Source organism: Corvus brachyrhynchos, unplaced genomic scaffold (assembly GCF_000691975.1).
Source record: "Corvus brachyrhynchos isolate BGI_N302 unplaced genomic scaffold, ASM69197v1 scaffold80, whole genome shotgun sequence".
In the NCBI taxonomy this organism is placed as follows: domain Eukaryota; kingdom Metazoa; phylum Chordata; class Aves; order Passeriformes; family Corvidae; genus Corvus; species Corvus brachyrhynchos.
The window spans coordinates 6,791,978-6,803,563 of record NW_008236769.1 but is presented as its reverse complement, the minus strand read 5'-3'; the positions used below and the strand labels follow the sequence as shown (position 1 = coordinate 6,803,563).

The 11,586-nt window shown below is 37.4% G+C and overlaps 1 protein-coding gene across 1 annotated transcript in view; it reads right to left on the bottom strand.

The window, feature by feature from the left end:
* WDR1 (WD repeat domain 1) overlaps positions 1-11,586 on the bottom strand; it is a 19,289-nt gene that overhangs the window by 4,681 nt on the left and 3,022 nt on the right. The window contains exons 3-11 of the mRNA XM_017727527.1: positions 10,381-10,471; positions 7,391-7,538; positions 5,795-5,975; positions 3,896-3,973; positions 3,126-3,206; positions 2,774-3,007; positions 1,875-1,962; positions 880-1,036; positions 139-226 (exon numbers count right to left, since the gene is read on the bottom strand). Coding sequence (XP_017583016.1) covers positions 139-226; positions 880-1,036; positions 1,875-1,962; positions 2,774-3,007; positions 3,126-3,206; positions 3,896-3,973; positions 5,795-5,975; positions 7,391-7,538; positions 10,381-10,471 — 1,146 coding nt within the window. The remainder of the gene's footprint in view (positions 1-138; positions 227-879; positions 1,037-1,874; positions 1,963-2,773; positions 3,008-3,125; positions 3,207-3,895; positions 3,974-5,794; positions 5,976-7,390; positions 7,539-10,380; positions 10,472-11,586) is intronic.

The window sequence follows — 11,586 nt, the reverse complement described above, 5'->3', positions numbered from 1 at the left end:
TGCTGAATTATGTTCCCTACAGCTCTTATTAGGAAATTCTGCAGATGTACAAGGTAACCCCACACTAAATATCTGTATGTTACCATATATGGCATTATTAACACAGCAATTGTTGATAATCCACAAGTTAATACTTACTTGTCCAATGCATAAAACTACAGTATAACCACCAGGACCCACAGCTAAACATTTTGGTTGAACATCCATTTTCACAGCATCCTGGCCACTGGAAGAAGACATGCCAAGGCAGAGAAGCAGGAAGGACAAAGCAGAAAAAAATTATTCCATCTCTACTATTATTTAAAATTGCCTATTCAAATAATCACCCACTAATCATCAAGAACACACATAATTTAATTTTTGAATGTACTAATCTGCAAAGTTTCCTATTGTTTGTTTAAAGCTTTACTGTCTTGATCAGGTAGCACACCTTTGAAACAAAAATTAATGTTGCAATACTATAGTTTAATTTTTAAACTAACTAGATTATCTTAACAGGATTCTTTAATTTTTTTTTTTTTGCTTAAATTCTGGTTTCCATGAAGAAATAGCTGTGTCTCGCCCTTCCTAACCACATTTATCACCACTATCTCTGGATATTTATGAATCACAAAGCAGACACCCTTCCTACAGCCCCTAACTAAGTTGCTCAGTACAAGATAGGTCTCCCGTGGAAGGGATAAAACCAATTGAAAAGCCTGGGATGCATTTCTCATTGTCAGAAAAAAGCATAAGGTTGATACAGTAATGATGTCTACAGTTTCCATGGTAACATAAAACCTAAATAAACTCCAGCATAATTTTTTTTACCATATAAAATCAATAAAACTCTTGCTGCAAAACAATTATACTGCAATAAAAGGCAACATTTTAACTAACCTGTAATCCCTCTTGCTAAGGTTGGTATAGCGCACAGTGTCATCCATACTGCAGGTAACCAGCTGGTCCATTTCATCCACTGCCATTCTAGAAACCTGGTTTGTGTGGCCTTTCCCAGAAAAGCCATCATTCTCTCCAGTTTCAGAATCCCAATAATGTGCATAATAGAATTAAGGAACATTTGAAGATACTGGTGCAGTCAGGTACCACACCATGAAAAGTTAAATAAGTGAGAGAACAGCTAAGGTTAGAAAGGACCTCTTGAGATTTAGTCCAACCTGCTGCTCAAACTGGTGTCAGCTACGACAGGCTGTAAGGGTTCTGTAAGGTTTTGAGTATCTCTAGGGATGGAGACTTTACAAGCTCCATAGGCAGTCTCATAATATCTATTAAGTGAGCCTCTGATGTTCTATAGTGAGCTAAATGACCTACCACAAACAGTAGCAAATAGTGGAATAATTAGCATTAGGTCTGAGACTAGAAAATACTTTTTAAAGAATTTTAGTTTGAAGTCCTACAACATTGGCTTTCCCTCATGTAACATGGTTGCAGGTCTGCAAAGAAACAGGGCCTATATTTATAAGGGTTTATGCCAACATGACACCATTTTAAAGGCAGGATGAAGGACTGTAGTTGCAATTGTAAGCTTCAGAATGCTGGAAATGTAACTTTCTGCATATTGTGTCATAAGTGGAAAATATGTATTGCTATTTCTTGATGTTACAAGAGGCTAATTTGTAGATCTACTTGTTCCTCCCTACTAACAAGCTACCTACCATGAAGAAGCAGCAACTGAAAATTAAGAGCTGGCTTATATTTAGCAGGAAAGTGTGAAGGCAACTAGAAAAACAGGTATTAGGGGAAAGCAAAATAAACTTCTTTAGACAAAATATTCACTTGTGTCCAATAAACTTTGGGCTTCTTTTTCACCTCTCCTAATGAGCTCTTTAAAACTGTAAGACTATAAGAATTATCACTTATCATTCAAAGGATATTAATATGACCATCATTACTTCCAGAGTAAATATAGGACTTTCCACCATTTTTGTGCACCGTGAGACACTGAATTGATTTACTATGACCCTGTGAATGGGACATAAATAATTATTGATGAGCAATTTTTAACACATACATACACCTACTTGAGAAGAATTATAGGTTATTCAGAAAATAACATGCTATTCACAAGCGTTAAAAGTCACCCAGTATAAAAACCACTATTTTGCAGTGTAGTCATTTAACTGTTAGAGCACTGCTATTGCTATGTCCTTGAAGAGAAACAGTAAGCATCATGGATGTCCTTATTAGCCTGATGGGCCAAAATACTTTCATTGCCTTTTCATCACTGCTTTTCAGGCACTTTATGATTCAGGGAAGAGGACTAAATATGGTCATGTACCCACACCAACTTGCAGAATTATAGCAGTGATGGCAAAAATCTGGGACATTGTTTCTAGTTCATGTAAAAATGTAAGTTCCCATGAGAAGAACTCTTGTGTCAGTGAACTCTTTAAATCCTAAAATTAAAGTTCGATTGCACGGTAACCCTAGTCACCTTGTCCACAATACACTAGTTCTGGGGGAATGAGACATCACTGGTAGTTTTTTATCTATGCTGTATTTCTTTTCTCATCTCAAGAATGCTTAAAAAGCTGCAACGAAAGATAAGTTGATAACATTAATTAAAATGAAATAGTCTGTGTATTTGCACAAAGCACAGTCACACATGTAACATAGTAACTTCTTGATTCATATAACTTCAAGAAACAGTCATGCATAGCTTGTTTGGCAATGCTAATTTAACAAAGCTATTCTTCAATAGCTACTATTCCATCTTGACAACTTCAACCACTGAGTCATTTATTGCAGAAACTCATGCAGTAACAGAACTTACCTTTATGACACGTAAAGGCTTATCTGGATTGTTCTTGTCCAAATAATTGATATAGCCAGACAGAGAGAGAGTCAGTAAGTGGTCTTTCTGCCACAAGCAACCCAGCTGCTGATCCAACACGTTTGATCCCATGTTAAAAGTATTTACAATAGAATTAGCACCGACATCCCAGATTTTAGCTGTTTTATCTCCAGAAGCAGAAAGCAACTGACTACTGTCAGGGCTCCAACTAATCTGTAAAAACAAATGTCACCACAAGACAGCAAATGCATTTATTAATTCAAGACTTTGTGGTTCATGAGCTGAGTAATGAAGTATTACGGATCATTTGCACAAATGAAGTAATACTTACAGCATAAATACCTCCATCATGTGCTTTGCCTCCACCAAGAGCACACACTTTCTCTCCAGTCTTCCCATCATAGACAAAAATCTTAAAAGAGCACAAAGACATACAACTTAAAGGGAAAAGCAGTAATAGAAAAACCCCCAAGATAGTGTCTGATACTTTGATACACTAGATTCCTTTTTAGGGAGAGGCACAAGCTACGCTGCATTGAATAATTAAGACTAAATGATTGAGATGAAAATTGTAAATAATCACAGCAAATCCCCTGTACATTGGATCCAGACATGTGAAATTATGGAAGATGTTACAGTTTTGACTCCTGCTGTGATGGCAGCTGCTTAACACTGCTGTCATGGGAGTCTGCCCTCCAAGAAGGACAAGCTACCTGTGGTAACAGTATCATTGTCAACCTGCCCTTATCAGTAGGGAGCACACATGGAGCTATTTGCTATCTATGAATTCACTATTTCAGCTAGACATCCCAGGACCATAAAGACATACATATTCCAAAAGTACAACATGTTCCTGCCAAAATAACCCGTAAGAGAATGCTAGGGAGATGGAATGGGGAAAAAATCTGAGTAAGAATAGTCTGGTTATTACCAGTTATCAATTATTACAGATTTACAGGAGGATAGTTAAAAGTTTAAACCAGTCATTTTTTGGCATAAAAAAAGAAGCAATGTGAATTTTACAATACTAATCCTATTCCCAAAATGCACAAGAAAAACTTCTCATGCTAAAATCACTACAAAAAGTTCCCTGTTTTTTACCTGCCCATCTGCACTAGCTGTAGCAAATCTGTTCCCGTCAGGAGAAAACCTCACACAGTTCACAAACCGTGTATGGTCCTGTAGGAAGAAAGTAAGAATCAGAAAACAAAATAAGAACAGACTGTTTTACATAGAAGACAACCTAGTAACAAAGAAGTTCTCTTATACTTGAACCATAAATTAGCTGTGTAGGAGATGCTTGCTGTAGAGAATTGCTATGAGGCAAGTTTAGCCTCTATCTGAAGAGAATCGTGGGGATCAAGAACAGTCCAGGGAAGACACTGTGACATCATTACTGATGTAGTTAAAACTCAGTGCATACCAGGAGAATGAGTACCCGGTTTCAGGGATAAGTAGTAAAAAAAAGTCAGATGCAACCTACATGCAAACACAAGATTCTTCCCCACAGGTCATTAAATTCTTCTGCAACGTTCTCCAGATTTCAACTCTTGCTTCATTGCGCAGTGAGTTTTATACACAGAAGAGTATTTTATCCTTCTTATTGCAAAAAGAAACCACAGGCATGAGGAATAAGTTACTATTTTACTGAAATTCCATTTCTGGGAGACTGCATTAGTGGTAGTTCTGTGAAGTAATGAGGCAAGACTGATGTATGCTCCCCAAATAGACTATTTACAAGTAGGAGACTATTCAAACCATGCAAACTAGAAAACACACATTAAATAGGGAAACACCACAATGAGGCCAAAGCTCCCATGCAGAGAGATTTGGAAGACTATTTTTAGTATTGTGGAAGGCAGGTTCTAACCTACTTTCTTCAACTATACTTTTTTTTCCCCCCTCGATGATACTGCAGGCTCTAATCTAAACCATATAACAGCCTATACCAGAATCCCATATATCAACCATATATCACTTTAAAAGGAAGACTGCATCACATACACAGACTACATCACTGCAGCACTGGTAAGTAATTCGGACTTCAGAGTTCCAAAAGAACCAGCTTAGCAAAATGCAAGTATCAGCTTAAGTACAGAAATATATTAGGCAACTACATCATTTCATTGGATCGCAGAGCTCAAAACAATTCCTTTTCTAGAACTGGAACGGCATCCTTACTAAAGTCATCATATGAAGACTACTCAAGGCTTATATGTAAGAAAATAAAAGGCATACTACACTGTTTTTAAAACTAAAATACAAAATAAACATTTTTAACCTACTACTGCAATAATCTCCAGTATCTTTGCAATACTTTTTTTGAGGCAAGAGACCTCCTGCCATTAAAACAGCTGCAGAAGCTAGTGGATTTTTGTTTTCTTTGGCCTTAAGCAACAAGGGATACCTTAACTGTGGTAGTTCCAGCCTTCGTTTCATTTAAGAGATTGTAACAAATACAATAAGAAACAAAGTTCAAAGGAATGTAGAAACAGAAAACTGACCACACAAGTCATTACATACCCATTCCATGTGGTAGAAATTAAGTTATGCTTTCAAACATCTACACTCACCCTTTCTAAGTGGCCCTGGGATTTCAGATTTGAGCATTTGTTATCAGATTGGAAAATTCCATTAAAGTCACCACATTTCTTGAATTATGCACCTTGGAAAGTATTAAAAAATTCTACATGTCTGCACTGAGAAACAGTGCTCTGAAAGCATCAATAGGGCCACTAAAACACCCTACTTCACCCCTTCCATAACTTAGTGACAAAGAAAAAAGAATACTGGAAAAAGTGCTTCAGGTTCTCTTTTTAACCAGTCATTTATTTCAGTTTTCTTGGACTGAGATGAGCTTTTGGCTATACATGATTTTAAGAAAGCCACTTGACACCATCTATGCCTCAAAAAGGGGAACTGAGAACTTTTGTTATAACAGCTAGCTGCGACAAGAACTGCTGCACAGTTTAACAGAGCCACATCTAAACTTAAACTCACACTTAGTGTAAACTTGAACTTGAATGGCGGTCCCTCAAAGAAAGCAGCACAGTTGTCATCACTGCCAGTTGCCAGCCGATATGGTCTCGTTTGTTTAATGTCCACGCTATTGATCACTTTATTGTGCCCAGTAATCTCGCCAACAGAAGAGCCGCTATCCCACAGGAACACTGCTCCGAATCTAGTTAGGAAAGCACACAATAACTACAATTCATAAAAGTTACATGCGGATTAACTCCTTGAACATCTGCAATCTGCAGATTTGAGTGCACTCAAAGAAAAGAAATTAGGTCATCTCATTAAATCTCATGCAAGCACATCATAGTTCCCTGCAGGCTATTTGAGATCTTTCTGGTGAGAGAATCTAATCCTCAATAGGAGACGTTTGCTGAAGGGGACAAACAATCAAGTTTTGCATATAAAGCTTCTAACGTTCAGAGATCCAATGTATATTCCTCACTAAGACTGTTAGTTTATAAAAGAAAGCAGTAAATTATTCCATCTGCCTAGCCACTACACAGAATGCAGAAAGGTAGGATAACAATGACACTGGATCACAGTTATCTATCTGGCTATTTAGCCTAGATTGGGTAGCATCACTTTACAAATATTACTACTTAAAGGTTTAAGGAAGAAGAGTTTTAAAAGCATTTTAGTTCTTACTCTAAATCACCTTAAAAACCCCCTGGTATAATCAATACAGAGGCACTGAACTGCCAGAGCATTGCTATTTGAAAGGCCTTCTTTAGAATCTCTTCAACAATATTCTAGACTGAAAGCACATCCACCTAACAGGAAGCTGGCCAAGTTTTTGAAGGAGGAGAGCTAACTCACATTGTATCTACCCAGGAGCAGATGGGGCAGAGGGAGTAATGGAGGACAAAAAAAAAAAAAAAATCTTTTTCAAGGACACAGTACTTGACAGGGATTAAAAAATGGTACAGGGAATCAGTGAACAGGACCACACGATGCTTTTTAGTCCTTTACGCAGAAGACTACCTGGTCTGGACTCCACCTTCAGGTTCTGACAGTCCTTGAACATTAAAAGGAGGACACAAACCTGAACAGGCATCTCATTTAGTCAGGTAAAGGACAACCACTTGTGATTTCATTAAACTACCACAATAAGGCCTAAAAATATAGACATGTTGCCAAAGGAGAAAATTCAGATACTTTCATTTTTTAAACTTTTATTCAATCAATTGAATAAGACCACGAGTCCAGTAAGTGCAGGAGGAGGGAAAATAAACCTTGTGTTTTCTCCTTCCTACCCTATCAGAATTTGACAAAAAAATCCACCAAACAGCTATCCTTGAACACAATACCCACCTACCTCTAAGAAACAAGTCCCATACAATTTTTAAACTAAGCAATTGTAACAGAACTGTATTTTCCAACTAATTTACAGCTGTCAAACACTGCATAGAGAATTTTGTTGCAGAACAGCACAACTTGAAGTCTAGACAGGGAAAAAGCAATGATTACCTTCCACTGAAGAATCAAAAGCTTTCTGCAAGGAACTTGCTTTGTTAGAATACAGAGGTTTACAGTAAATGTATGTATCTATATATAGACACATACACACGAATTACTCACTTTTCCCTTCCTTCTCCAACCACAGCAATTCTCTTGCTGTCTTCAGTCCATGCAAGGTCCTTTATTTTTCCTGCAAATGGCTGATACTCATACTTCAGTAGGTGTTCCTTCTGTGTAGTATCCCAGATTCTCAGCTTTCCAGAGACATCTGCCATAATAAAACAAAATATAACTATTGTTCCAGCATGACTCAGTCACATGACTCAATCTGCCAGAGTACAGATTTTCAGCTACACTGAACACTTGTACTAGGGACCTACTACCTTACCCTGTTACAACTACTACAAATCACTTGATTTAGGAATGCTGAAGGCTATATCCATTTCACCAAATTGGGTTTTTAACCAGATATTATGATTCAAGACATGCAGCACCAAATACAACACACAGAGAAAACACTTGCAGACACGTGAAAGAACTGCACAGTAAGAGTAGGAACTTTAATGTTGTCAGCTGGTATGTGTTTAGTATCACAAAGAACAAGCCAGCCCAGCCCCCTGCCCAGCAGCTACAAGACAGCTCACTGACCCTTCACTGGGAAGTAGGAGACCCTACATCTACAAGAAGGGAATAGTCCAGTGGACAGTGGTTGATGCACTACAATTTGTACCTTCAAAGGAGACCTGTTTTGCATACAAATACCAGGCATATGTAGAAGTACTAAGAGATTTCTGTCCACAGAACTCAATTCATGCACACCCACCAGTGTACTTTTTCTATACAGAAGCATGCATACACTTAATGGTGCGTGTGGATGCCTGCACTATCTGGAATACTACACAGGAATGCAACAGAATATTCAGGAACAGTAATGTCAAAAGCAGCACACACAGCACAAGCAGTTAACAATTTAAGACTTAAGATAATGAAAGCTCCCTGGCTCACTGTTTCCACTCAGTATTGTACAACCCAAGAGCTATTCAGAGCAATTACTGTGCTGCAGTATTGTAACCGGAGGAATTGTTCTACACACAGACAAATTTACAGATCTCTAATGAAACCCACACAGCAAAGTCTGTGTGTATTGTACCCTTCAAAAAAGCCACTGTTTTAGAATAAACCACATGCTAAAATACGCGTCTTTCACCTCAGCAGAATGCTTAAATTCTGTTCACCATTTATTGGTGCATCTTTACAGTTCAATTTAAACATACAGCAACCCTGCATTTTTGGGACCTGGTCATAGACTGATCTTCTAAATCATGTTCTAAAAGGACAGATTCAGACTTTCATAGAGACAATTTGTTATTGAAGCAGAATTTTAATGCAGACTTTAAAATTCAATTGTTTTCTCCATCTATTAATAGATGAGACACAGAGCTTTAACTTTGCAGTATCTCCCATTACTACATCTGCTATGACTGCTATAAGAGAAATTACCATAAAAGCCAAAAGCATATTGCTAAAGGTCTGTCTCATGAAGCACATGAAGTATTAATGCAGTCTGCATGGTTAATGCAGATTTATAGATAGAGAAATGAATCTTACATGTTATACTTAGAAACAGCTTAAACAGCTTGGTCATCTATCTTCAGACCCCATGCTCAGCAGTATCACAAAACTATTTATAAATGACATACAGAACTCACTTTTTAAGGGAAATTTTGCAACCTAAACTCTTTCACTTGGGTATGACAAAAATTCTGAGAAAAATCAACCAAATACTTCCCTAGCACAGTATCTATTACTGTTCTCTTACAAAGGACTGGAAATCTAAAAGACTACAAGAACAAATTAGATAGTTATTATGAGGATTAAGTGCTGCATAAACCTAGAGCACCAAGTTTGTAGAATACAGAAGAGGGTATTCAATTTGACACATGGTCCACACACAAAAGACTGAGCCAAGAAATCCTGGCTGTGGTCCCTTTCAGACAAGAATGTGAGAAAAAGAGAAAAAAAAAAAAAAAGAAAAAAAAAAAGCTGTGCTATCAGTGTTCTTAAAGGTTCCCTAGTACTCCAAAATACTTATTTTAATATAGCTTTCTGATATGAAGGAAACCAAGAAGGACAGAACATTTTACATTTTAAAAAATACAGTTCCCTTGAAATTGCTGCAAGAGAAACTCCCATTCTACTAAGACCTTTGCAAGAAACTGTACTCTCTTTCTAAGGGGCTCATATTCAGAATGTTTTGTTTTCAGATATATTACTTTGAAAATATGTCTGTATTTGGGCACATTACTTGCTTCTGAAGCATTTCTAATTGAAAATGGCAAGCACTTTTTAAAAAATCCATATATTAGCTGCAAATCTTTGTAAGAAATACAAGTTATAGTATTGTATTTATCAATATTTTTCACTGTACACTAGTCCTCCTGAAAAAAATATCAATTATTAGATGCTAGCTTCTAGTAACTGGGGTTTGTTTAGTTCTTCGGTAGTCAAAAACTGCTGTAATACAGGAAATTCACACTGTAAAAATTTATGTTGCACATCCTCAGACTACTGATTCATATGCATTATATGGAAACTGAGACCGAGCCTCGTTCCCTGCTAACTTGCCAAGAAAAGCTTTTTTGGTTCAGGTTAAAAGGTAACAAAAGTCATAAACGTTGCCAAGTTTGGTCAGGAAGAAGGGAGAAGGGAAAAGAAAGGAGTACACACTGTTTTAGAATCCCTCCCCTGCACAAAATATCAAGGTTTATTAACATCACAAAGAACAGTCCTGTATTTCAGAAATAACTTTTCACTCTGCTGCATTTACACAAGTCTTCATCACACTAAGTATTCAGGGTTCCTTTCCAGGTTTTTTTAAAATCGAAATAATACATTTTAAAAAGACCAAGAATGTCACTAAACTCACTGCCTAAGGAAGAGGTTAGAGGAATAACAACAGAAATCATTCCTCCTTCAGAGATGTGTACATAATTCCACCAAAGCACATCACAGTGACTGCATATTCCATACACACACGTGAAGTGTTACTACTGTTTTGCCAGTAACTTCAACAGCTCTGTCCACACATCTCATACACATGGATACTTTACCTCCGGATGCTATGTAGAATCCACTGGGAGCATACTTGGCAACTACAACCTGGTGGGCATGCTCAGTGTAGATGTCAGCAATTGCGGGATTCTATTTTAAAGGGAAAAAAAAGGTACTAAGTTGTATTTCCTCCTTTTCAAAGGAATAAAATCAGAAATTCAAAGATAAAATCATACTATCTCCCTGCACTCCCCACTCTCACACCCTTCCTTCCAGCTTAAATTGAGCAATTGTCTAAAAGTGAGAAGTGCAGTACACATTGCAGAACACTGCTGAGACCACTGGAGCAACACACTACTTTCTAACAACTGGCACAAAAAAAAGATTTCCTCTTAAGGAAGCCTGAAGTGCTGGGACCCTTTCTTCTCCAATACCTGCTGAATAATAGAAAAACACTCTCCAAAATAACAGGCCAAGCATTTTTTAGGGCTAGCCCAAGAATAAAGCAGTTACCCAAGCAGAATACTAAATATGAGCTGTGCTTTGCAGCACACATCTAAAGTTCTACTGTAGTCAAGTATGAAACTTGAGCCTGCAGTTAACCATCACCATGTACCCAAAATCACTCAATAACCAATGAGGTGCACTAGGCTTGCTCTTTCTTGACAATTGCAATCTGCTTAAAAAGCCAGCAGACCAGAACAGGAAAAGGTGTTTTCCCTTGTATCAAGAGTTGTACAGGAATTCTGAAAAAAATTCACTGCCACTCTATCATAATTTTATCTCTTCAGTCTTAACTACATTTTCAGATGCTTCACGTTGGACAATAAAATGAACTCAGTGTCTCAGCAGATCAGTACTGTTACACAATAGAAGTGCCACACAAATCAAAAAAAGGATGACATCAAGGCAAAAAACTGCTTTCAAATTAATTGTATAAATGTAATTCTGCATTCCTCCCAATTATAATGTATATATGCCATAACAGTAATGCACTACTCTTTAGAAATGCTTTTCTACCATTTAACAGGCTTCTTCCAGCTCCAGAAACTTGACTCATATGATCAAAACAAAATTACATTTTAACTGCTATAATTAATACAGATTTATTCAATCCAACCAGAAAACCACCTGATGTTATGGTATGACTCAGCCATCCAATCAGGAAAAACTAAAACACCCGCTCTGTGTTGGAAAGCGGTCTCCTGCTCACAGGAGTTCTTGCTGTCGCAGTACTGTTACATCTCCGGAGACAGAATACTGCT